Below are 27,557 nucleotides of genomic sequence, written 5' to 3'. Positions count from 1 at the left end.
GAGGAATGCAGGGGGTGTGCAGAGCCTGAAGGGGAGTGTTGGGCAAAGGTAGCTGATGCCCGAAGGGGCCTGTCACATCCAAATGCATGTCAAACAGGTGCCCTGGCTCAGGCTGGAGAAGGGGTCCCAGTGCCCTGACGCTCCACCTGCCCTCAGATCCGGGGTGCTGGGAACTCAGCGGAAAAACCACCATCTTGGGCCATAGTGGTGGAAAGGCAGGGGAAGGACTTCTCATCTCTTGTCAGGGGTGGAGTGGGGCAGAAAATGAGAAAAAGTCTGTAACTCCACAGAAGGGACTTAAGTGTGCTCCTAGCAAAGGGTGGGCGCTTCCAGATCAGAGTCTGGGCTCCTTCCAGCCGCCCACCTTGAAAAGGCATCTGACGAAATGCAGCACCCACTTCCCCTAACCAAATCGTCGACTTCAAGTTTCTTCCCAGTTGTTGTTCCGGAGTCATTCCCAGACAGAGCAGGCCGGCCGCTGGGAGCCCAGAGCCTCGGCTCTGCTGTTCTCCAAGTCGCAAGTCCATGCAGGAATCTGAGGAGGAAGGGAGGTGACATTACGCAGTGATTATGTCCCCGTGACTGTCAGCCAAGGCCAGGCTGTTCCAAGGGTCCTGCTTGGAGCTGGCCTGAGGCGACTGGCTGACAGAAGACGCGTAGCCTTGTGGGGAGAGCTTCAGGGCCGAGAGGACCGGGTGGATGGAGGGCCCGTGGCCAGACATCGAACCGACTGAGAACGTCTGAAAGCAGAAGTGCAAGAAGAGGTCAATGGAATCGCTCCCGAGGGCTCGGGCGGGAGGTCTGGGCCGAGAGGGGTGCCCCGTCATGCAGGTGTCCCCAGGCTGGCTCCCACCCCTCGAAGAGGCACCAGAAGAGAAGGCCAAAAGACAAGGGCAGGACAAGGGACCCCGGCACTTTTGTTTTCGCTACCCCCGTGCTATGGGATGCAAAGGGGCTGCGTGGTTCATCGGGTGCTTCTGAGCAGTACGCGACCCAGGAGGTTTGTGAATGTTCCAGTTTTTCAGAAGGCTCTGATAATTATCCAGCCTCCTGTACAGCGTACAGGCAGGGGAGACATCAGAGTTAATACGTGATCAGAGTTAAGACTGTGATCAGGCTTGAGGGCATCCTGATCCCAAATGACAGGAACCACAGAGGGAAGGGGTGGAGGCGCAGGGATGTCGTCATATCCAAAAGAGGGGAGTGAGGGGACTGCAAGCCCAGCTTCTGCACACACAGACGGAGCTGGGCCCGCAACCGGCTCGCATCAACATGGCATCCTGCCCTCTGCATTTCCATGCCCTTCCCAGGCTAAGATGGCTCTCCTCTCCTTCCTGCTGTTAAATCTACCCATCCAAGGTCAAAACAGCCCTCGCTTAGGAGACAGACTTGCCTAGAAAGCCCGACCCACCCTCTGCCTCCTGCAGCCCGCTGCACTTGTACCTCCCTCCCCAATGCACGCAGTGGATTGAGGCTGTAGTTGTGTGTCATATTCTGTGCCAGCCCCAGACTCCAAAGGTCCTGGCACAGAGGAGCTGCCACACATGTGTGTCTCACAGTTGTGTGTCTAAATCACTATAGCTTGATCAGATGTGCTGAAATAAATCCCCTAGTCTGGCGAGGTGGGGGAGGGCCTGAGGGAAGTGGTCAGCTCCCTTGGCCACGTGCTTCAGGCTCCAGTGCTGGCCTGGCCACCCGGTGCTCTGAAACCTACTTTCCCACGGGGCGTCCCTTCTCTCCCAGCCAGGGCTATACCTGGGAAATGGAGCTGCTGTGTCCGTAGTGGGACGCCAGCCCGGGCTCTGTCTTGATGGGGCGCATCTCTTCACCACTGCTGGTGGCTGCAGTGCTGGAGTTGCTGGAAGCGCTGCTCGTGGGAGGAAGGCTCTCACCGCCGGAGGGACCTGGAACAAGGCAGAGTCAGGACACCCAGAGCAGGGGCAGGGAACAAACGGAGGGCAGTCCTTTGGGACAGCCAAGGTAGGTCCGTATTAATGGTTTATTTACATTTGCTGGGGAGAGAAGCAGGAGTCTTTCATCAGTGTAGGGCAACGGTTCCCAAAATGAGATTTTCAAGGAAATTTTTTCAAATGACAGACTCGCCACCCCTTATCCAAAACCCTTGAAGCCACATGTGTCTCAGGATTTAAAACTTTTCAGATTTTAAAAGGGGCAAATACTATACTATATAAAACAACACCTCCATTGAGGTCTAGGACAACACCCCATATATAATCATATTAACAGTTTATTTTGTTTGGATTCCACATGTTAAGTGAAGTCATATGGTATTTGTCTTTCTCTGTCTGACTTATTTCACTTAGCATAATACTAGGTCCATCCATGTTGTTGTAAATGGTAAGATTTCACTTTTTATGGTTGAGTAATATTCCATTGTGTATATGCACCACATCTTCTTTATCCAATTGTGCATTGACAGACACTTGGGTTGCTTCTACAACTTGGCTATTGTCAATGACGCTGCAGTGAACATAGGGGTGCAGATATATTTTTGAATTAGTGTTTTGGCGGGTACTAGTACTAGACTTATCAGGGGTATCACTTCATAAATTGTATAAATGTCTAACCACTATGCTGTACACTTGAAATTAATTAAAAAAATAATGATGAATGTCAATTGTAATTGAAAAATAAAATAAACATACTAATAGTTCTACAGCAAAATGTGAATTTTCACAAGTGGGGTAAATAAAGACTATAAATAGCCTGTATCTGTTCCGATTAGGTTTTTCTGCCAAATCTAGCACCTCTGATTTTGAATTTTGGAAAGGGAAGTGTACACCTGAACCAAATGCCTTGTTCTTCCTGTGACCGCGACATGTAAAGAGATGAAGCTACCCTGGGGGATGCATGTACCTATAAACAGTGTGGAAGCAGGAGAAAGGTGGAGGACCACTGATGGAAAACACTAGAGGGTCTGATAAGACATGAGCCTTTGTTGAATCTGGAAGACGACAACTTTGGTCATGTTCTCAGTAGTGGAAAGAGGAAATTTATCTGGCTCCGTTATGCCTTAGATTAGAAGATAAACTCTCTATCAGATTAGCTGATTTATTTTCTCTGCGATTGCAGCATGTCACAGTGAAATCTTTAATTTGGTAGTGGTACTGAGGAGGAAGTACTTTTAAGAGGGGACATAAGTAGTCCTCAGTCTTAATCTAGAAACGGAGAGGGCAGAGTGGCATATTAATCAGTATGGACCCCGAAACATAAAATCTTGGGTTTTCATTCTAGATCTATCCATTCATAGCTATATGACTCTGGTTAAGCCACTGCCCTCTCCGAGCCTCAGTTTGCTCATTAGTAAATGGGGTAATAAACGGGTTTTATGGGGGATCTTTAAGGATCAATAAGAGAATATTTGTGAAGGAGCTTTCTAAAGTACAAAGCACTACATGATGTTAATTATACGTTGGCTTACAAAGCAATGTGCTGTGAACGTAACTAAAGGGACCCTGTCCTCCCAGATCCCAGTTAGCCCAAAGAGAATTGAAAGGAATGGAGTTCTTGAGTGGCTGCATCACCAAAGATGGAGGGGACCAAGTCATGTTCCTTTTTCCTTCAGGCCCTTGACCAATCCAGCTGGCCACTGCAGTCTTCACAACTGGCATTGATCAGGCCACAGCTGGAACTGGGCCTGCTTCAAAAGCTCCCAATATGACCCATGGTGATGGTACTTTTTGACGGGGTTATTCATTTTGTCCTGAAAAGCTGGGGATAAATGATGCTATTATTATATCTCAGCAGCCTTGGCTGGCCCACCTCACTAAGAATACATGATTCTGACACGCTCCGAGGGCTACAGACTTAGTCATATAATTACACACAGCTCTTTCACTCACCTGCTGGTGTCTTAGATTTATTAAGGTTCTTGGGCTTCCGTTTTCTGGTCTGAATCCCCTCTTTCCGCATCGCAAGAGGCCTGGGAACCTAGGAGATTAGAAATCAATATCTATGGTTTTCCATTTGTAAATGATCAGATACAGTATTTAAATACACACACACACACACACACACACACACGCACACGCACACTATGGGAGGGCATTTATAGTGGCCACATCAGGACACTATAAAAGTGAAAAGGGGGTGCTATTTATATAATTATGCCAAGAAAACGGCATGAACTCGGACAGTCCTGGTGAGTCAAGACGTGAAGTCACTCTGTTTAGAGCAGCTCTTCGCTGCATTGAATCCGACGGGAGCAAAGGGTGGTGTTGCCATGGGAGGTGGGAAGCAGCAAGAGATTATGCTGGAGATGCCCCTGTGGCCAGGTGCTGAGATAAACTGTGGACAATACTTTTATCTCATCTCACTTCTCATAAATAAGCAGCGACTGTCAGGTGTCATGCTCTTGAGCCTTTCACAGAGGCCAAAACAAGTGTCTGAGGAGCGAGCCTTCATCTTTCTAGTATTTTTAAATATTGCTCCTTCTGCACATCTGGTTTCTTCTAGGCCTGGCCAACCAAATCTTTTAGTCCCTGGTCTCCCATACAGGATTAATAAAGGCCATACCTGGAAATACTGAAAGAAAAGCAATTACCACTTCAGGGATTCTACATGGAATGGTTAAGAAAAGGGCACCAGCATACATGAACTTGAACTTGCCTTCCAGTCAGATGAGACAGCAGTCCTGCGTTTGAGGGTAAGGATACTCAGGCCCTCTTAAAGCCCATCCTGACTTCAGAAGAATATTGCCCCCTTGTTTATCCCCACTCAGTTCACTACTTTTTCAAAAAAAATTGTGGTAGAATACATATAACATAAAATTTACCATCTTGACCATTTTTAAGTGTACAGTTTAGTAGTGTTAAGTGCATTCACATTGTTGTGCAACCATCACCACCATCCATCTCCCGAACTCTTTTCATCTTGCAAAACTGAAACTCTGTCCCAATTAAATAACTCTCCATTCTCCCCTCAGCCCCTGGCAACCACTATTCTACTTTCTGTCTCTATGAATTTGACCACCCTCGGTCCTTCATACAAGTGGAATCATATAGCATTTGTCCTTTCACTTAGTGTAATGACTTCAAGGTGCATTCATGTTGTAGCATGTGTCAGAATTTCCCTCCTTCTAAAGGCTGAAGAGTATTCATTTGTATGTATATAACACATTTTTTTAATCCATCCATCAGTGGACATATGAGTTGCTTCCGCCTTTTGACTATGGCGAATAATGTTGCTATAAACATGAGTGTACAAATAAATGTTTGAGACTCTGCTTTCAATAATATGCAGTATGAAAGTAGCTTTACTACCAAATCTATACCAGCATTACATATTATCGCACATTTCAATTTTTGCCAAACGTTTGGGCCAAACAGGGAATCTCAAGGTTGTTTTAATTCACATTTCTCTGATTTTTAGTGAGGTCCAGCCTCTGTATATGTTCAGTGACTATCTGAGCCGCTTCTGTGAATTGTCTGTTCATATTTTTTGTACACTCTGGGAAGTGGGCGGAAGATCGATTATCATTTTCTTATTATTCTATAGGATCTCTTTTTTGTTTGTTTTACTTGTGTTTAGTCTTATATTTGAACAAGTAAGACATGCATATATACCATCTAAAAGGTACAAAGGAAATACACAGTGAAAAATGTGTCCCTCCAACCCCCGTGTTCCTTTTCCTAGAGGCAACCCGTGCTACATACTACCAGATTCTTATGTATCCTCCTAGAGTTGTCCTATGTATATAGAAGCAACTACATATAAATTAGGTTCTCCTTTTTTCTTTATAAAAATAGTGCCATGTGTGGATAATAGTCTGCGCTGGCTTTTCTTTTCTTTTTTTTTTTTTAGCATTACATAATGGAGATTGTTGCTAATTAGAAGATAAAAAGCTTTGTAGAAGCTCCCTGTATTCTGAAATTATTAACCCTTTCTCTGACATATGTGTGTATCGGTTTTTAGTTTCCTCAGGTATCTTTTCCCATAAACTAATATTAAATGTTATACAATCAAATATATCTAAATTTTATCTTATGGCTTAAGAGTTTTGAAAACTTGCCTAAGAAGTAAGTTCTCCTTCCACATACAAGATTATATAAATACTCCCCTCCTTACATTTTCTTCTCATATTTTTATTGTCTCTAATTAAAGATGTTTTAGATTTTTGTATCTTTAATTCACCCATTTATTTTTATTTTTAGGAAAAGATAGAGATCAAGCTTTGCGTTTGTTTTCCACATTATGTTAATAGAAATAGTCTTAAACAAGCTATCCTTTATCCATTAAACTGTTACCTTTGTTATATATCATATAACCATATGTGTGTGTATATGTATACATGTGTATATGTATACACACACACATATATATACTATTTCTCAGTCTCCTCATCTGTAAAATGGGAATGAGACTTATGTAATGTTAAAGATGGAAGTGACCAGCAATGTTTCTACTGTGGCCTGAATGTCTGTCCTCCCAAAATTCGTATGTTGGAGACCTATCCCCCAAGGTCATGGTATTAGGAGGTGGGCCTTTGAGGGATCATTAGATCAGGAGGCTGGATCCCTCGTGAATGCAATTAGTGTTCTCATAAAAAAAGACCCCAGAGCGCTGCCTCACGCCTTGGACTATGTGAGGACACAACGAAAAGTCTGTGACCTGGAATAGAACCCTCCCTTGACCATGCTGGCTTCCCGATCTCCGACTTCCAGCCTCTAGAACCACGGAAGTAAATTTCTGTTGTTTATGAACCACCGAGTGTGTAGAATTTTGTTACGGCAGCCCGAATGGACTAATACAGACAGTCTCTAAGGGCCCTTCCAAATCCAAGTATCTGTGTTAAGAAGGAAAAAAACGAATAATACTCTGAAGGGAAGAAGATTAGTGAGAACTGAGTGAAGAGTCTGAAAGATCACAGACACGGTCGCGGTGCTCGTCCCGCGGGGCGGGGCTACTCACCCCGTGGAGCTTCATGTACAGGCCGCAGGCGTTGCACACCGGCTCGCCCTCGGCGTTGCGGCGCCACAGCGTAGTGGTGGTGGTCTGGCAGTTGGCACAGGAGAGGCCCACTCGGCGGGAGGCGGACTGCAACACAGGACACAAGCCCTTCAAATCTAAGAGCGAGGCAGGTGCTGAGGCTTCTACTTCACAGGGAACGCCGCGGGGCTGCCCTCCTTGAATGGGCAGCAGGGCGTGAGCATCTCAGACCAGCCACAGCGCCAGAGCCCTTCCTCACCTGAGCCAATCCTGGAGAGGAGTGTGTGTGTGTGTGTGTGTGTGTGTGTGTGTGTGTGTGTGTGTGTGAACAGGACTTCTGCTGCGGAGAAGAGTGAATACCAGTCTTAATGGTGGCATCATCAGTCATTTGACATCAGATGAAAAGCCCAGTGAGCACTAGGCACTGTAGGCAGAAAACTTCCCTTGAAAGAATTAATGTAGGCTTCAGGGACAGTTGGTGGGTGAGGAATCATCGTATATGTGTCATCAGAGACTGGACCAGCTATGGGAACTCAAGAAAGGGAAACATCAGGGTTTATCCCCACTGATCTTCCTTCCTTAATATATGTGAAATATATGTGTGTCCAACACGCACTGCTTAATCTCCTTAGGCTTTGGGTTGATCAAGTGAAAACAGAACAAATAACAAAAAATATGTAAAGGAAGAGCTGACTGTCCTCATGGGGTTGCAGTGAACACAGGAGACGAACAAGACAGCGCTGCACTGGCAACCAGGTCGTCTGGACTCTGATTCGCATGTGACTGCAGGCAAAGCCGTTAGCTTTTTTGAGCCTCACTCTTCATTTCTGTATAATTAAGGGGTTGACCTACGTGGCCTTGTGAAGGTCAGTTAACAGAAACTCCATTTAAATTGCAGTTGGGAGGGCCTGTAGGGGGAGCTCTCAGGACATATCACTCATCATCAGTTACCCCAAACAAGAGGAGACATGCTTTCCATCCCCAACAGGAAGGTGCTGTTCTATTCCACCACTCCAGCAGGTAGAAGGAGGGTCTTCTCCTCCCCCTGCAAGACTGTCACAACTAGTCAAGGAGAAGCCACTATGCTCAGAACTCCCAGTTTCCTCCAATAGCCTCTCTGTTTACAACAGCCCCTCCGAACTCCTCCTTCCCTCTATAAAAGAGTGTTCCTCTCCTTTGTCATCTGAACTTGCCATGGTTTGCCATTAGACTGCATGTCCGGAATTGCAATTCTTTGTTATTCCAGAATAAATCCATTTTGTTGGAGAAATATCTGGCTATTAGTTTAAGGTCAGCAGTCTGGAACATCCTTGTAGCTAAAGATATGAGAAATTACTACATTGCCCCCCACCTCACCCCGCCACACACACACCCAACCCCTCAACTCACACCTTCTTTCAAAGATGACTTGAAGTCCAAAATTCAAAACCAGGGAATTTCCGACCAAGGTGGGAGCTGTGAAGCCAGGTGCCGGGAGGAGAGAGGTGTGCCCCCTGCTTTCCCCAAGGCTGTTGGACTTGGGGTGGTCCAGGCACTTGCTTACCAGCCGGCGCTGGGGTTTGATGAGGGGACGGTTGATGCCATTCATCTTGTGGTAGAGGCCACAGGCGTTGCACAGGTAGTGCCCCGTCCCATCCCGCCTCCAGAGTGGGGTGGACATGGCTCCACAGTTGACACACTCTCTGCCTTCCGAGAAGTCGTCAAACATATCTACTGGGTGGGAAATAATACAGAGGAGTCATTCTTTGTTTATTCCCATTAATCTTATGTTGGAGAATCTAGAAACCAAAGAAATAATGCCCTTTCCTTGCAAGGAGTGACGGATGGATCACCCCGGGGGCCTCGCTCTTCCTCATTCTGCTCTCAACCCCTGAGGGATGGGCTCAGAGGACTGTCATGGGAAGTGGACATTTTTACTCCTGCGCAATCCAAAACCAGCAGGGCCCTCTCTAGTCATGAAAAAGGAAGCCAGATGGGGAGCAACCACCAGTAGCTTGATTTTAGTCGCTTATCTCTCCTTCAGAGCCTATAGCCCTGAGATTCTCACCTAACACTGAGTTCCGCTCTGACCTCCTATCTTTCTTTATTTTTCCTTTCAAAGTTAAGATCCCTTTTCCCATTAAAAAAAATATAATAAATATTTACTTTAGGGAAATTAGAAAACACTGAAGTGTATAATATAAAATAAATCAAACGTGTAATCCTATAATTCAAAGACTACCAGTGTTACTAGCATTTTGTTCTATTATATACTGTGCAATATTTTATATGTATTGACATATAGTTTTGCCTGGCTGAAGTCAACCTATATAATTTTGAGCCTGTTCTTTCACTTAATACCAAAGCCTTTTCCCACATTAGAAATTCTTCATAAACTCATTTTAAGTGCAGTATAATATCCGTCATATAAATGTGCCATCCTTTAACTATTGTCATTGACCTTTTATTTAATCATTACCCAGTTTCTGATTTTTGTTTTGTAAAACTGCTCATTTTGTACACAAACCTTAGCATTTCTGGTTATTTCTTAGCATACGCCCCCAGAAGTAGAATTAATGAGCCAGAAGGACTACATTTTTTGAAAGTTTCTGAAATTTCAAACTACTCTGCAAAAAAAGACTATAACCCATTTTTCTCATTTCAATATATCTATATGTATCACAGTTTGACATATTTTCTTGCTTACTGGTACATAAAATAAAAGTACATATTATAGATTTAGGGTTGATCACACTTCCACGGGAAAGTTGCCATCATTTGTAACTCTCCTGAACTCGCTCATTCACCCTGCCCTCCCCATCACGTTTATCTTCCATGTCTATAGAATTTTACAATTGATAAATTCCACCATGTCCATTTCAGTTGCCGCGGTGAAATCGACTGGGCCAATTTTCTCATCCCCATGATCTATATAAAGCCTGGCTCACAGCGTCCAGCAGTCTCTCTGATTCCATGTACACTGCTTTTTATTTGAAAAATGATTATATCTTTTTCAAATTTTCTGTCTGTAAATACAGCTACCTTGGTGTCCAGATTGTTCTTATCCTACTACCAGAAGCAAGAGTGGATTCTCTTCTAGTAAAGCGGGGAGATATTTGGAGGGGAGAGTTTTTAGGAGCTCTTCTTCCATCAGGACCCAGCCCTGCGGTTTTAAAGTCACATATCCTGCTAGTTATGTGGCCCAGCTACCTGCTCTAAGGGAACGTGGGCTAATGAAAAAGATGGTAGGGTGCCCTCCCCTCAAGTCTGGGTACACAAACAGTCATTTGCACCTGCAAACAAGTAGCTGTGTGTCCACACCGAGTCAACAAAATGCAGGTGTGAGGGGCTGTTTGCTCAGGCCAGGGAGCTGAGCACACACTGGTCACAAGAGAGGCTATTTTTGCACCTGGGTCACACTGAGAACCCTCCAGCAAGGTCACCTGCCTGCACAGCGGCACATGAAATGGCTATTCCCGTGCACAGCTTGCTTCCCCAAGCCTGAAAGAGGCGTGGAGAGAGCAACAACCTGCATGCCACCCTCAGCACAATCACAGCCACCTCCACCTCCAGGTCATCGTGTGCTGCCCTTGCCCAGGGCTTCCCATGAGGACACTGGAAAGGCCAGGAGAGTTCACAGAAGGACCTTAGTCCCAGGAAGGGCGCTTGCAATGTCATCATTTTGTTAGGTACTAGCAGTAAACACTAGATGGCAATACAGCCTCAAAATTGAACCAAGACTCTTCATTCTAGTCTAAATCATGCTTGGGAATGGAGGACCTTTTTAGATGTCTAGTCCAAACCGAGCAGGACCCTCTTATTCTATATTTTTATCATTATGGAAAAATTTAAACATTCAAAAGTGGACAGAATATAAAAATGAACTCTTATTTAATCATCATCTAGCTTCCAACAATTTGTAGCCAATCTTCTCTCATGTATACCAACCTTTACCCACTTTCCTCTGTCTTGTGTAATTGAAGAAAGTCTCAGACATTCTATCATTTCATTCACAAATATTTCAGTATATATTTCTCGCAGGTAAAAATTCACACTCGTCTTTTAAAGATAAGCAAATCAGCTTCTTTCCTATGTCCTGGTTTATCTATAGATGTTTCCAGAGACAAAAATCTCATAATCTGCCCCTCTTTTTTGGACAGAAGATTCCTTTTTCTCTTCACACTTATTGTTTTATACACAGGGACAGAATCTCATCAAAATAGCCCCCCTAGCAATTAGGTACCTCTACCAGTTTACTGGCCTTATGCTGCTTTGAGAATCCAACACAAAGGTTTGCCTTAGAAACTCCACTCTGGCCTCACAGAATGGGTTACACAGTCAAGCAACTATTTGACCGGCCGGGGAAAGCAGTGGAAGTTGGCAAATATGTATTTGTCATTGACAAATATTTACTGAGCATCTGCTATTTAAGTTCTCAGATGTCACAGCAACTAAAAGGGAGACTTAGTCTCAGAATGCTAATGACCTATTTGGGCAAATTGGGCCAGAATATCAATAATGAGTAACGCTGTTACTCATTATTATCCCTAACCAAGTTGGGGATTTGGGTGGCAGAGACTTCTTGTCTAGGGCAGGAAGGACAGAAGTCCCACCCAGACTTGAAGGGGCAGGTGTTATAACAGCAGCCAAAGGAAAGAGCTGGAAGGGAGGGCAAAGCCGTGCTTCCTAGAAGCACCTTATCGGACACACCATGTCTCCCCACAACCCGCAACACCTCCAAATCTGCACAAGTTTCCACATTTTCTACCAGAAAATCTTGCCAGCCAACCTACTCAATGAACCATTACATAATTGTACATAATTATTACTAAGATGATGTAACAGAAGTGGAAAATGCTTACCCCGTGTTAATGAAAAACGTGGCACACAAAATGCCATATATACTGTGATGATAGCTAAGACCACCAGGAGGGAACTTTTATTAGGCAAGTTAGATTGTGCGGACTTTTCTTTTTTAAAAAAACTCCAATCTGCAATGTCGGAACTTTTTATTTTTAAAAATTCGATAAAAATAAAAACAAAACACATTTTTGATCATCTCAAGCAACTCCCACTTCACCCTGGAGTTAGGAGCTATTTTACTTTCTTACATTTGACACATATTTTTCTCCCTTAGACTGAAGGAGAGTAAGAAGTTCAAACCCTGCTGCTTAGCACCCACTCAGGGGGGAGCGAGAGGCGACAGGCTGTGAACCCCAAACAGCACTACCATCTGGCAGTGAGAGCCCTGGTTTTAACAAGCACCTCTCATTCCCTCATTAGAAATGCACAGGGGTGTGGAACAATGGGAGGGCAAGTGGGCAGCTGCCTGAAGCCAGTTTCTAAGCCTGATTCCTAATTTGGAAGGGCACAGCTATGCCCTTGACTTATGAAAGCCCCACCCACCGGTGCTGGGCATCATGGGAATTGGTCCAGCCACTTAGAAGGCGGTGGGAAGCCATCTCTCCAAAGTGGGTCAGCATTACCCTACATTCAGAGGAAAGACTTGTAATAATAGTTGTAAAGTACTTTGCAAATAAGAGGAAAAACTCACAACAATAGCTGTAAAGTGCTTTGTAAACACCGAATGAGATAACAATGATGGATTATTGTTAGGGTTGGAGAGGTTGAGAGGGAGTTGGGAAGATCAGGGATAAACCTTGGTGCTGGGTTATGGGGGAAGAGAAAAGATAGATAAAAGAGCTAGGAGATTTGGGAATCCGACCTTTTCTCAAACCAATGGGGCCATGCTCAGAATTGTAAATTGTCTATCACTCTCAGACTTGGCCCAGTTTGAGACTTGAGGCAAGGAATGAACTGGCAGCATGGTCAACAGTATGCACTTATGAGATCTCATAGCTGCTGCTCATGGGAAATATGGATCATTTTAGCAATCAAAAGTGCAAAATGAATTGTGCCCTAACCCCAAGATCTAACTTCTCACTTCCACCCAGGCTCCACTAAAAAAATAATTTTTTTTCAAAGAGGGAAACAAACTTCTCCTGATTTCGAATGGATACTAGGAATTACAACTGACTATTCCCCACCCTGAGTAGTGCCTGAAAGAAAAATGTGGGCCTGGAGGTTGAAGGGTCCCACCCTTGACTTCCCCACAGAGAACTGACGCAATCAAAGGCAAGGACTCCGACCTCTCCCCTGACCTGCTTCATCCATCTTGGGGAACCACCCACAGGCAGGGGTAAGCCAGTGAGGGCTGGGAGAAGGAAGGCAGAAGAGGAAGAAAGGGGAAAGTAAGAGAGAGAGAAATCAGAGTCCAGGGTCATGGTTGGCAGCACCTGCTGGGCACGGCCTAAGCGCTGAATTTGTCTCCTTACTGCTGACAGACACTGCCAGGCTGACAGACACTGCCGTGTTCGTGCCAGCCCTCTGGGTCAGTGCTACAGAGCCTGGGTCTGCTCTGCTACAAAGATGCCCCTCAGGCCTTCCCTCTTTTGAGGGGTTTCTCTTGCTAAGGAAATCTGGGTCTTGAACCAGAGCCATGGTGGAGCGACCCTCCTCTCCTTCAGCCTCAGATGCTGAGCACATCTGGTCTCTGGCCCTCTACTGTTTCTGTGGAGGGCACTGGAGCCCACACATCGGCTGTGTGTCTGCTCTCCTTGCTCCTGTACAAATGCTGGACATAGAGATAAATTCCACAAAATTAGGACAAAACTCCCACCCAGAATTGTTTTGGTGTAGCTGGGAATACACAACTCAAAACAAATAATTGCATTAAATGTGACAAATTGCAATGGCGCCTGGGCTGTATCACTGGCACCCGCCCTGCCATCCCCAGCTGCACATCTTCAGCTGTCCTAGACCACTCTGCAATCTATGTGGGGAGGCAAGACACATAAACAGAATGGAAATTACCATGCCCAGGGCAGCTATTCAATGTTACAAATAGAAGCAAGAGGGATCCAAGGCCTGGCAATGAGTGGGGAAGGACCTGCCCCCGAGAGCAACCCCAGAGCCCAAGGGGCTTCAAGAACAAAGTCTCTAGCCCTACTCGCATGTCCCCTTCTGAACCCCAACCCTGAGTCCCATCCAAAGTTCACCAGAAATTGTGCATGGATTTCCTGACAGGCCCAGATCTGTCCTCGGGGCTGGCGCCTGGGTCTGGGGCACAAGGAGCAAACAAATCCTGAGGTTTTTCTGGCAGCTCCTGGGCCTTGGGTCTTCTGCGCTTTGTCAGCCTTGGCCTGTGACAGGAGGCAGCAGAGGGGAGGGCAGACGCAGCTCAAGCAGCGTCCCGGCTGGCGGGACTAGAGCACCTATTTTGGAAGCTCCTGCAGCCGCAGAACAGAAGCGGTTCCTCCCAGGCTGGGCCAGGCTGCCCTGCGGAGTCCAGGGGCCTCTGCACCTGAGAGCTGAAGAACAGAACTCCGGTGGTTCACGTCCATCACACTCTGACTGCGGCTTCATGAGATGCGTAACATTTTTAGATTTATAAACTAGGAAACTGAGAATAATCTATATAAATATTTAGCACACATTTCTTAATAGCCACTGAATAATATGACAGACCCTTAAACTTTTCTCCAGGCGAATACTGTAATCGTACTGGAAATAAATTTTCACCTCCCGTCTGTATGTCATACACACGACACACGACGCACACTACTGGCATCCATCAAGGAGCCTGGCTTCAAGCTCGACGTGAGAGTTAAACAGCGTTCCTCAGAGGAAAAAAAAATCACAAAGAAGCAAGGACCTTTTGAAAGGAAGGGGCACAAGTACCAAAAACAAGAGGGAAGGGATGGAGGGAGAAAAAGAGGAGGAAGAGGTTGAAGAACAAATGACAGACTGGAGGAAAACATTTATAGCATGTTGCTACGTTAAAACCCCTTAATATGCTAAGAGAAATTACGAAGAGAAAGATGAGGTGAAGACTCTGGTAGGCAGCCGGCGCCCTGTCCTGAAGGATCTGGGAAAGTTGAGCATGTCTTTCCTTTCTGTGGACCAACAAGCTCCCGATACTGACCCCCATTCCTACCTGGTCTGTGTTCCCAGTAGGAGCAGAGTGAAAGGTTGGCCCCGGAGGGCAGGCAATAGGGGAATGTTAACAAGGTACCAGAAGTTAGGTCTTGCTCAGTACATAGCAGAGCTGGGATGTGAACTGGGCTCACTGACCAGTCCGTTAACCGCAGGCCTAGAGTCCCAGTCGCTCCTGCCTGCAGATAGGCAGATGGACGACTGCACCATCTTGTTGGAAACCCGATCCTTCTCCCAAAAGCGGACCATGTCAAACATGAGCAGTTCAAAAATCATTACAGGTGAGACAGTTTAGGGGCACTATATGACATGTCAGCAGTGAGGGCTATAAGAAGTCTGGGACCCATACACACTGTTCTCCATCTAAAGGTTACATCTCTTTCATTGCTTTTCCACATGCCAGCTTAGGCAATGCTTCCTAGCCAGCATCTTTGTGAAGATTAGATTTTGAGAACTTCAGGAAACCCTACATGTAAGACTATAATTACATTTAGCTCAGATTCCCCCCCATGAAATCCAAGGTCACTCATTAGTTCCGGGAGAAATTTCCCAGTGCTTTACAATCCAAAGTTGATCCTCAGCGATGATTATGTCCTGGGCCTTCTGGATTATGCAGTTAAATCCGTGAAGGGTAAAGACTGGCAAACTGCTATGAGAAGTTCTATGGTGTTAGGTACTGAGAAGATGACTTCATTTGCCAGATGTGGAAATTAAACACACATAGACTCCCAAGAGAAGGTCGCCATGGCCCCCTTCCCGCCTGTGATCTAGGGGCCAGGAGGCCGTCTTTAAAGGAAGCAAATGACCAAAGGAAAGAAGGGACTACTCAGTCGTGTTGTGTTATCATTTCTATTTTTAAAACTATCCCTAACGTCAGGATTCTGTTCTCACGATAAATGTTTTCGCAAGCACTGTTTCGCCCAGTCGTCTCCTTGTCCTCTCTGGGCTTCCTGCCCCTCTCCCGTCCATTACCACCCAGTGGATGAGCTGTCTGAAGCCTTCCCCACAGGGCCTTGGAAAAAGCTTTACCAGCTGCTGTGTCCAGCAGACACCCTGTCCTGAGCCCCCACCCTCCCGAACCTGGAACCACAAGCTCTCCTTATTTCTGCCACCCTTTGGTTGCTGAGTAGGATGCCACATAGCTCATCATCCAGAACGGGACACTTCTGAGGGGCCTATTACTAATGATTCTGGGACAACAGGCTTAAAATCAGGATGTGTGGCCACTCTCAGCAGAACTGTGAGTATAATCCCTACATCTCCGACTCGCTCACTCCCCCGGCAGTCCCCTGCACCCTGGATTCATTCTCTCAGCTTCGCCACCTGACTCAGAAGTGGGCTGACTTACTACCTCCCAGACAAGGTGCATGCAGAATCCGAAGGAGGAGGTACATAAAACCCCCCTAGATGCCAGGTTCCTAGTTGGCCCCTAACATCTCACAGCCTCCGGGGTTCAGCCTTAGGCTCTGCTACAGCCATGGGAGCCCTGCCTGGACGTCAGCAATTGAAAACATTTGCCGCTTCCTGGACTCTGAGTACCGAGCCCAAACTGCACCTTCCTTTCACTGGACCTTGCCTCGCTTAGTGACTACGACCACCAGCTCGCCATGAACATCCCGTAGTCATGGTCTCCCTGTGCTGGTTCGTCTCAGTTAAGGCTCTAAGGCTCCTGGAGGGCAGGAGGTGCACGGTCTTAAAAACCTGAAGTGATGTTTGAGTGATACTGTGAACATTCAGTGGAAGAAACCAAGGTCCAGAGAATGTAAGTGACTCACCTAAGCTTCTAGAACATTCCATGACCTGACCCTCACCCTCCCCAGCACCATGCTGCTCTTGGGTTGGATCATTCCACTTGCAGTGCTCAGCACACAACAGAAACTCTGCACATTGACCAAGCAGATTTCAATGAAGTCCAGAGCCCTGAAGCATCTCCTGAAGCAGGAGGGCTCTGCTCCTGGCCCACCTGACTGCCTGGCCACTGAGAAGCCACATTCCTGGACACACATTCAGTTGAGCGAATTATTTATGCCAGGCCAGCAGTTTTCCTATACACATAATGTGTGTATATATAATTTCACATAACAGATGGGTACGGAAAAGTGCTCCATGATGCACTAAAAACCGGCCCACTCTTGCTAATGATAAAACTGTTCTAATAATTCATTGGGATAAATCAGAAGGACCTCAAAAGGCTATTACAAAATAACTAATAAAAATTAAATTTTAAAAAGCATCTCTGACTAGGAGTTGGAGAATTGGAGATGTCTACTTTATTTCTTCAATTTCCTGAGATCGTCTCATTCCAAAAACTAACAAAGTACCTTCTCCACGCTATACCCAGGTGCCTCCCCTCCGACAGGGGCAGCCCCTCTGGAACGAGTACCTGCTCTGGCACCCATCCCACAGAAGGAAGAGAAAGGCCCTCTCCATAGGGTGCAGATGGGAATGTACTTGATGAGCTAATCAAAAGCTGCCTGCCAATCACGCTATGGACAAAGTCCGGTACTGGTCCTAGCTCCCCCAGGTTACTGGAGTGAGTCGACACCCCCACCCCCACCCCCCCAGGCATCCTGCCAGCCTGCTTCAGCCATCTAAATATGCCCTGGGAGTGAGGATGTGGGGAAACAAGTAGTCTGAGTGTTGATAGAGAGTGTAACATGGTACAGTCCAGAGGGAGGGCAATGTGGCAATATCTTAGCAAAAGTATAAATGTATGTACCATTTGACCTCGAAATTCCACTTCTGAGAATTTATCCTACATTGAACCAGTACTTGTGTAAAATGGCTCATGTATAAGAATAGTCATTGTAGCATTTTTTTTTTTTGCAATAGTAGAGGATTAGAAATATGGAACTGGTTAATTCAATTAGAGTACACTATGTAGCCATAAAGAATGAAGCTCTTTTATATAATGATATGGAATTCTTTCCAAAATATGCTGTGAAATATTGGGAGCAAGAACAAAAAGAAGGGGAGAAGAGTCTATACACAGAGTTGTTTGTATGTACAATAAATATTTCTAAGTGGATACACAAGAAATTGATAATATCGATTGCTTCCAGAAAGACATTCTGGTGGTTCAGGGATGCTTTTTACTGTAAGCTCTTTTGTGAACATTTTGAATTCTCGACTATGTTAATTTATTTTCTATTTGCAAGAAATAATCTTTTCTATCTTAAACTGTTTCATGTAGTATTATTTTTAATTTAAAGCAGGCTCCATTTAGGACAGGTTCCATTTTCTGATTTCCCATAAGAGGATCTTATCTTTTCTGATTTCCCATAAGAGGATCTTATCTTCTTACCATTTTCTAAGTCTCACCCATCCACTATCATCTTTCACAGTACCCTAGTCCCTGTCCCAAGGGGTCCCAGCCCAGCCTCCAGGGCAGTCTCAGGCCCCAGCCCCAGTGGATCTGGCTTGGCTTCTAATGCTCAGCTATGTACAAGCACACTGCTCATTTAGACTTTGTTCCTTTAATTAGAAAGACTGAGAGAGAGCTTTGGCCAGGCACTCTATCAGGGCCAGTTGAAGAGACTTAAATCAGGCCAGTGTGGGCTCATTTGATTCTGCACCCCCTCTCCAGCTTGTTACAAGCTGGCAGGATGGAAAGGAAATACTGAACAAATTGCCAGACCAGCTCCCTCAGGGACCAAGACAATGGGTCTGGAGGGAAAAAGCCTTTCCTTCCAGTCCAGCAGCCTCAGAAAGAAACAACTTCCCTTTCACCCTTCCCTTTCACCGCCTGGAATGGCAGCAGCCTGCCTGCCGGCAGGGGAGATTTATGGAGACATAATGTGACCTCTTTATTGCCCTGAATGCTAAGGAGGCACTTCAGGGGAGATTTACGCCTTTTAGAAGGGGAGAGGAACAAGGGTGTAAACACGTATGCAGGAGGCTGTTTTTCCCTCTGGGGGTTTCTGGGGGATTACTTAATCAAACCAAGGTTAGACCCAATCGCCAGCACTTTACATCTTCTTCTCCTGCTAATCCACTAGTTACTCTGCAAGCTTTTTGCATGAAATGTGGAGTCTAAGGAAAGCTGGGAAAGCTCTGTTTAGCTTTGAGTTCAGTTAACACAAAACAAAACAAAAAATACAGATGACGATCATGACGATCACACACAGCATGGCCAGGAGCATGTGCCCCTCCTGGCAATGGACAGGGCAGTATACATTTTACCAGCTGATGCCTAGGATCTTCTTTGTAAAATGAGGGTGTTAGACCAGATGATCTAGATGGGTCCTTCCTAGTTTGAAAATGATCCAGATTAATATCATATCAAATGTATAAATTACTCTGCACCAGTGATGTTTCTGTTCCTTGTAAGCCACAGAATCCTTTCTTCATAGAAAATCTGATTTAAGGGAGCCCGCCATAAAAAGACAGAGAAGTGCAGCTGATTGGGTGAAAGGATGACCCAGACTCTTCAGATTCCCTTGACTTAACGACATCCACACGCAGTGGTCCTGAGGAAGGTCTTCCAACCGCTAGAGGGCGCGAGCGCAAGAGCATAGCTGCGGAGGTATTACTTAGGATTCTACCAATGATGTGAATGGACTCCATCCACTGTTTCAATATCAGAAACTACTTTTACGAGACTTAAACGCTGGGATTAATAAGAACCAGTTCCTGAAGAATCGGAGGTTAAAATGTTCACTAACAGTAATTTTACCACTTTTGCTCTGGTCTCCATAAATCAAAAGTGAAGTATTTGAAAAGATCATTTTGGACTCATCCGACTTGGCACTATATTGTGACTCTTCTCACTTACATATTTTAACATTTTCCCCCTAACTTATGTTTAAATTGTATACTTCATAATTGCTATAAATATTCAAACAGTATAGAAGGTCGTCAGATAAAAAAATAAGTCTCCATTACTGTTACCCCATGCAAAAGTGGCTAACAATTTTCCTATTTTTCCAGACATTTTCTATTTCATTAATTATATTTTTTATTTTTAGAAATTTAGAAATTAGAGAAAAGTACCAAGAATATACAATTCCTTTTATTCTCTGCCACCATCTCTTATCCAACCACTATTTTGAATTTAGTGTATATCCTTCCAATTCATTTTTATATTTTTGCACACGTATATATGCACCTCTGAATATCATAAGTATGATTTTGTGCTTTTTAAGTTTATACGAATGCCTTCACATCACATATTGTATTTACAAATTTACTTTTTTAAAAATATGAAATAGTTCAGTAATTGAGAAAAAAAAAGTATAAAAACATTCCAGAACCCATTACCTTGCTTTGTCAAAATCATAACATTTTTTAACCATATTTGTGTTAGATATTTTTAAAGAAAAAGAATTGCAGATATAGTTGATTCCTTTGTGTATCTAATTATCTTACTGTCTTTCTTTCATTGGAAATAACCTCTATCCTAGATGTAATGTTTGATTTGTGTAAATTTTTCTACTTTTGTAATGTGTACATTTTTTCAAAAACAATACACATTTATGCATGTTTTAAACTTCATAGAAATTACATGCTATATGTATCTTTCTGCAAGTTTGTTTTGCCTATTATTTTTCTGAGTTTTAATTATGCTGATACCTGTGGAGCTATTAAGAGTTGCTTTATAGTTTTCTATTAATATATATTTAATTTGTTCATTCCCTTATTGATGTATATTCAGGTCATTTTTAATTTTTGCTGTAATAAATGTTGCAACAGGCATCCTTGTACATATCTGTTTATATACGTGGGAAAATTTTCTCTAGGATATATTACTCATGCTATAGACATGTTCAAAAATATATACATAAAACAAATTTGGTTTGGGTGCTGGTTAGCAATGTATCAGTCAACTTTTGCTAGGTTATGCTGTAACAAGCAATTCCATAATCTCAGTGGCTTCCTATATTAAAGATTTATTTTCTGCTGTTCATATTACACATCAGTTGTGAGTTGGCTGAATTTCTGTTATGTGTGTGTGCTTCACTCCAAGATCCAGATTGAAGGTGCAACTTTTATCTATCTGAGTCATACCAGCTTTGTAGTAGAGGGCAAAAAGTTATGTCAGGACCACATAATGATTTTTAAAGCTTGTGCTTGGAAGCTGCACAAGTGACGTCTACGCACATGCCATTGATCAAATCAAGTCTTATACGCAAGCCTATGTTCTAAGGGTGGGGAATATAACCCTCTTTGAGAAAGGAGAAACTGGAAAGAGCAGCGCCATCTGTCCTGAACACAAATGAGGTCAGACCATACAAACTCTTACAGCTTAGTTTCCTAATGGAAGCACATTTATTTGGACATTTCTTCTTACCGGTACAGATCTACCTCACTCTTTTAAGAGGATTTATTAGTCTTACATTGTAGAGATACATAACATTTACATTCTATTCCATGATTCCCATAGTTGTTTAGCAGTACTTTGATATTTGAAAGGACCCAATGCTTACGTCTTCTTTCTAAAAATTATCTTGGCTATTCTTGTACAGTAAATCTACCATATAAATTTTATAATCAACTTGACAAGTTGCATTTAAAAAATCCTGTTGGGATGTTTGCTGAGACCACATTAAATTTATAGATTTGTTTGGAGGCATTTGGAAGAAAGAATACCACTTAGCTTTTTAATCCAAGAACATAGTATCTTTTCCTATTTATCCGTGTTTTCTTTTATGTGGTTCAGTAAAGTTTCATATCTTTCTCCAAAGATATCGTACATATTTGTTTATCAAAGTTGACTATTCTTTTATCTGCAAATAATGAAACACTGCCTCTTCCTTTCCAATCTCATTTATTACTAGGGAAATTTACAGCCGGCTGGAGATCTGGCAGGTATAGATCAATTCTCAAAGTTTTTCCCTCAATGTGATCTGAATTTCCATTATATTTGACAGTATTTCTGTAGCTGGGGGTATAAGTTGTTTCCAAGTTTTACTAGAGATTAAATTTTTACCTTATATTGGGTGTTCTTTTCATTTGATTTGTTGGTGTTTGGGGAGGAAGGGAAGATATCGCACCCATGCTCTGCTACGCCTCACAGGAATCTCCACCCCTTCTTCACAGCGCATACATCCTTCTCCGATGCCACCACCTGGTCTTCCTCTTCCTATCACTAACCCACCCAGACTAACCCAATGTTTCCATGGGTTTAGTTGGCAATTAATCACATCAATCTTGAATTACCTATCTTATCCTTGTAGTCCAGTACCATTTAGATCTTCTGGTATTATTTCACCTTTTTCTCCCAAACCATATGTTGTTCCTAAGCTAGATTATAAGCACGTAGAGATTGGGGTATATTTCATACCTTATTTATAGGGTGTGTTTACTTTCTCTCTCTCTCTCTCTCTCTCTCTCTTTTTTTACTGTGGCCTCAGAACTCGGTAGCCAAGCAGATATTTACAAATTATATATAAAGAAGTCGAGTTTCTATGCACTGGGAGCTGCGCAGAGCTCAGCTCTCAGCCTCTCTTCCTCCCACCTGAAGCACCACAGCAGAATCCCAGGAACCCTGGAGGATATTTATCAGCAAAGGTCTGGTAGTTCGATCCATCCTTTTGTAACTTTCCCATGCTTAGCAGACATCTTAGGAAAAGTGTAAAGCTACTACAGAAAAGCAATCTGGTAGAACAAATTCAGGAGGAGGAGTACTGCCAGCTCTCACATTAATACTGCTTACGCCTTTGGGGAGGGAAATAGCACGCAGTGTCAGGAGGGAGGATTTTTCTGTTTTACTCTTTGCTGGGTTTTTGCATTCTCTCTCTCTCTCTCTCTCTCTCTCTCTCTCTCTTTCTCTCTCATTTTTACTGACTTACTTAATAAATTCATTTATTTATTTATTTTTCTTTTTGAATTGTGGTAAATACATATAACATGAAATTAGCCTTTAACCATTTTTAAGTGTACGTTTCAAGTGTTATGCATATTTATATTGTTGAGTGATTCATCTGCAGAACTCTTTTCAACTTGCTAAACCAAAACTCTGGACCCATTCATTAAATAACAACTTGTTTCTCCCTGAAGCCCATGGAGACCACTATTCTATTTCCTGTCTCTGAATTTGACTATTCTAGATACCTCATGTAAGCAGAATACAGTATTTGTCCTTGTTTGACTGGCTTATTTCACTTAGCATAATGTCCTCAAGGTTTGACTGGCTTATTTCACTTAGCATAATGTCCTCAGGGTTCACATGCTGCACATGTGTCACGATTTCCCTTCTTTCTGAATTTATTTATCTATTTATATGTATTTTTGAAGGTGTACAACATGATGATTTATATACATATACTTTTGCGACATGATTACTACAATCATCCATCACCTCATATAGTTACCATTTTTTTTTTTTTTTTGCAGTGAGGACACTTAAGTTCTACTCTCTTAGCAACTTTCAAACATATAATGCAATATCGACTATAATCAGCATGCTGTACATTACATCCTCAGCGCTTATTTGCCATACAACTGAAGTTTGTACCCTTTGACCAACATCTCCTCATTTCCCCAAACCCCCAGCCTCTGGGAACCACAGAATTTCCCTCCTCTTTAAGGCTGAATAAATATTCCACTGTATATATTCTATCAAATTCTGTTTATCCGTTCATCTGCCTATGGACACTTCGGTTGCTCATGTAAATATGCACCCCTATGTAGAAGGAATTGCAGACATTAAGTTGGTCTATATCCCTAAATGTAGACTAATACATTTAGAGAGAAAAAAGGGAAGTTCTAACTAATACAAAAAGCCTTTTGGCTATTGTGGCTTTTCTTAATTAATAACATATTCATCTTCGCAAAAAAATAAAAGTCAGGAACCAATGCAGAGCTGTGCATTGAACAATAAAATCAATCAATCAGACCTTGGCCACCATGACTCCCATTTGCTGACCCACCTGGAGAGATTCCGCATGGCAGGGTCTTCATTAGACTTGGTCTTCTAGAGAGAAGCTTAGAGGTAGCGGTAGGTGCAGAAAAGCCAGGATGAAAGGGAAATCTGGTGTCAGCAAGACCCCAAGGGAAGAAATGCCTCAGTAGCCCAGCCCTGACAGAGCTGTTCAGGTGCATATGTGGTGGCCTCAGCCTGCACAGTTCCCTGAAATGGTAGGGTATGTGCCATCAGTGCAGCTGACACTAGGGAACAGGAAGGGCACTGGCCCAGAAAGTCAAGCTGACCTGAGTCTGCCAGACTCAGCCCCTTTGTTGCCTCGGGCACCCTGTAACCTCAGTTGCTTCATCTGCCAATGGACATTGCAACTCCTGCCCACGGGACAGTTGTTGGAATACATAAAACAATGTCAGAGGAAAACAGCAAACATCATAAGCTCTCAGAGTGTTTGCTGGGCCTCAGTGCCACCACCGAATGTTACAACTTCCTTCCAAACCACTCATCGGCTGGACCGGCTGGCCGTGGCTGTTGATGGGGACCCAGACTTCACCCTCTTCTTTGCTACCAGCACCTCTGCCCAGTTGCTGTCCTTAGGCCCTAACGGAAAGGCCAAAGGCCCCTGCTCCTGATGGCAATAGCACAAATACTCATCCTTCACTTGTTCCTATTTTTCAGATGGCCAGAGCTGGAAGGGCCCAGAGGTACCAGGGATGTCTAGTGCCAATTCACTCATTTTTACAAAGGAATCAGAAGCCTGGGAAAGACCATGTGGACCATGTAGTTTCCATCAATACTCCTAAAGAGATCACTTCCTCTAAAATACATCATATATCACTTCCTTTAAGATGGACACCAAGTCCACATCACTCCTGCAGTAGACAGAGACACAAGGAGACCTGGGTCCTGGGTCCTGACTGCATCTCATAAAGCCAGTCAGAGATAGAAATACTCAGGAAGATGCATATATCGGATTACTTTTTTAATAAAAAAACTAATTAGCAACTCTTCCTTTTCTTCCTACCCTTCTCCAAATCCGAGGCTTTAGCAGCCACCATGAGTTAGATGCTTTTCCTGGCAGAAATCCATAAAGCAGTTGATTTCCCCCCTGCTTTTCAGCAAACACGATTTAGCACCATGACAATGCTAATAAGCACAGTGACACGTGATTTGGACCCTAGGAGAGACTCTACTGAAGCAATTCAAGGGGGAAAAGGGTCTCACTTACTCTCAGAGAGTCCCAGAGACAGACCCCGTCACGGCTCCATCCACAGCTGCGCCACCCACGGCTGCGCCACATGAACCGAATGCAACCCAGTGGTTTCTTCGTGTTTTCTTTTCGTTCAGATTTCACGGGAGGCAGACAACTAGTTCCAACTCCCTTCTGATTTTTAAAATATTCTAAAGCTATGACGAAAGTCACTTTTCAGGTATCTATAATCCCAATTAGCCTCTGCTTACATAAATGTGCCCTCCTATGTAGAAGAAATTATAAACATCGAATTGGATATCGGGTCTTTGTCCCTAAAAGTAGATTAATACTGAGAAAGAAGGTGAATTCTAACCCATACAAAACTCTCCTTTAATTCAATATGGCAGCCTCCTGTGCAATCTAACCCTTTATTAGTGTGACTGACAAAATCCTATTTGAAATAATATCTCCTTTAATGACAATAGAAAACATGTGTCGATGGGTGACTAATGGCTCACATTGAAAGGTACGTACTGCATATCAAGTTCTATGTGTTACGAACATTATTTCTTATTCCAATAGTCTATGAAGTAGCTTCTACTCAATTTTATGGAATTGAAAACTGGAGAACATTATAAGAGGTATTTTAAATCAGGTGTCTGACTCCAGACCTGCTCCCTTAATCACCAGACTCTTCTACCTCTCCTTTATCAGCTGCCAAATAGTAAAAGATTGGCGATCTCAACAAGGAATATAAGCAAAATTTCTGAAAATGATGGAAAAAAGTCTGGCTAATGAGCTCGGCCTTCACCATGAACAGCTGGTTAGATGGTCCATTTGGCCAGCTCTCCCCTCCCCAGCATCCATCCTCTTCATCCTTCTCTCTCACTGCCCCTTCTGCTCTGTCCTGGGAAAAGGGTTTCCTTTATTAATGCCATTCCTGGACATGTGTTTACACAGGGCAGGAAACTTAATATCAACATTCCCTGCAGGAGAGTGTCCTGTCACTTCTGTGAAGCACTTCAGGCTGGCAGAGACCAGCCTCCCAAATCAACAGGCACTTACACCCTTTAAACAGTCTGATGGGAGAGTTTGTTTCTACAGAGAATTTCTGAGTTTCTGAGCCGGTTTGTTATGATGAGTTGAGAGGTGGTTACCCACATATACAACTCCCCGCCCCCGGTGCCTCAAGAGGCTCTCTAAGAAGGATCTCAGGGAATCTATTCAAAGTGGAGAGCAGGGAAAACAGTGGGTTTAGGGACTTCATGGGTGGGAAAGGCTAAACTTGATGAATGAAATTCTGTAAGTCTCTATAAACTGGCAGAGAAAGATTGCAATGGATCTGGCTTCGGGATCAGAACACTGACAAGATGTAAAGACTTGGCGGTGGGGGGCAGGGATGGGGACTCAGGAAGCCCAAGGGGCACCATTGGGGCCTAGAAGAACACCACAGGATCAAGGAATAAGCCCAGGTGTTTTTTATGAGGCAAAACATGAGGGCACCCAATTATCTACTTTTTCAGCTTCCTTGCTTGGCTTTTTCCCAGCAGCTCTGTCACTCTGCCCCTCACTCTCCGCACTATCCTGGGGGCTCTCTCCTGTTCTCAAGGCTTCAAACAGAATGATGATCTCACAGACTCCAGCCCATGCCACCTGCCTCCTGGACATTTCACGTACATGTCCCTCCCCCATGCCTCAGACCCACCACATCCAAAGGTTGGGCCCACCCCGAAGTACTCTGTTTCCTTGCTGCTACCTTTGGGAATCCCACTGGAGTGTTCTGCGTTCTTCTCTCTCCTCCCGGCCTTCTGAGTTTGAGTTGCCTCTGCTTGATTCTTACAGCTCCTCTGTCTCCTCACTCCCCAGCTCCCACCCCAGCCCTACCAGTCTCTCCCTCGAAAACTGATCATGGATGGGGACATGCTCCTCCCTGGCCTTCTGCCCCTCAGGTCCCTTTTATTGGGATGGACGCTTTCCTTCCAGTCACTGTGTCAGCAGACTCAGACTGCAGGGCATGAATATGAGCCAAAGAGGCCATATACTTCATGATGAATTCCAGACTTTATCTTTTCAGAAGGTGAACACTCGTTTAGTATTTAGCATGTAATTGTGTCACAGATCCCAAAATGAATGAGGTCTGATTCTTGCCCTGGAAACGCTTCCAGTCAAATGGAACTATAATCCAAATAAAAGAATAGCATCATAAGATACAGTGAGAACACTGGCCATGTCCGACTCTCAGGAATTCTGCCTGGAGCCATGTCAGAAGCTGCCAGCAAAGACAAGCCCACACAGAAGTTCCAATGAGAGAAACCCCACCTTTCATGTGTTCAAGATAAGATCCAACTTCTGCTCCCTCTCTGTTACCAAGAGGAAGTGTGATCTGTTTTCTTGATTGTTTCTTATTTGCCTCTAGTTCTTCCAAAGTCAGATGAGTGAGAACAAGAGACAAAAATTGTCTGTATGAAAAGCATTAAGGAATTATTAGGGTAGAAAGAAAAACTGAGACTATCAGGCCAAGGCACTGAGTCGTAACGGCTAACAGCATGCAGCACTTGGTGAGACAGGGTCCCAGGGTCCATG

At 44.1% G+C, this 27,557-nt stretch overlaps 1 protein-coding gene across 1 annotated transcript; it reads right to left on the bottom strand.

The window, feature by feature from the left end:
• Window positions 1-263: 263 nt before the first annotated feature.
• GATA4 (GATA binding protein 4) lies at window positions 264-8,657 on the bottom strand. The gene is made up of 5 exons (XM_006906300.3): window positions 8,492-8,657; window positions 6,931-7,056; window positions 3,864-3,951; window positions 1,756-1,904; window positions 264-740 (listed from the first exon to the last, which is right to left on the bottom strand). The coding sequence occupies exons 1-5, from the start codon at window positions 8,654-8,656 to the stop codon at window positions 558-560; spliced, it is 711 nt and encodes a 236-aa protein (XP_006906362.1). The 5' UTR covers window position 8,657; the 3' UTR covers window positions 264-557.
• Between the last annotated feature and the right edge of the window lie 18,900 nt (window positions 8,658-27,557).

Source organism: Pteropus alecto, unplaced genomic scaffold (genome assembly GCF_000325575.1).
Source record: "Pteropus alecto unplaced genomic scaffold, ASM32557v1 scaffold50, whole genome shotgun sequence".
Taxonomy (NCBI): domain Eukaryota; kingdom Metazoa; phylum Chordata; class Mammalia; order Chiroptera; family Pteropodidae; genus Pteropus; species Pteropus alecto.
Note: the sequence above shows the minus strand (reverse complement) of the source record. Positions and strands in the feature narration are given on the sequence as shown.

Excerpts from the sequence above, each read along its gene's own strand:
- GATA4 (XM_006906300.3), bottom strand. The coding sequence starts at position 8,656 with ATGTTTGACGACTTCTCGGAAGGCAGAGAGTGTGTCAACTGTGGAGCC. Across the intron at positions 7,057-8,491 it reads TCAAACCCCAGCGCCGGCTG|TCCGCCTCCCGCCGAGTGGG; the intron begins GTAAGCAAGTGC and ends CCTGTGTTGCAG. Across the intron at positions 1,905-3,863 it reads TAAATCTAAGACACCAGCAG|GTCCCTCCGGCGGTGAGAGC; the intron begins GTGAGTGAAAGA and ends GCCTTGTTCCAG.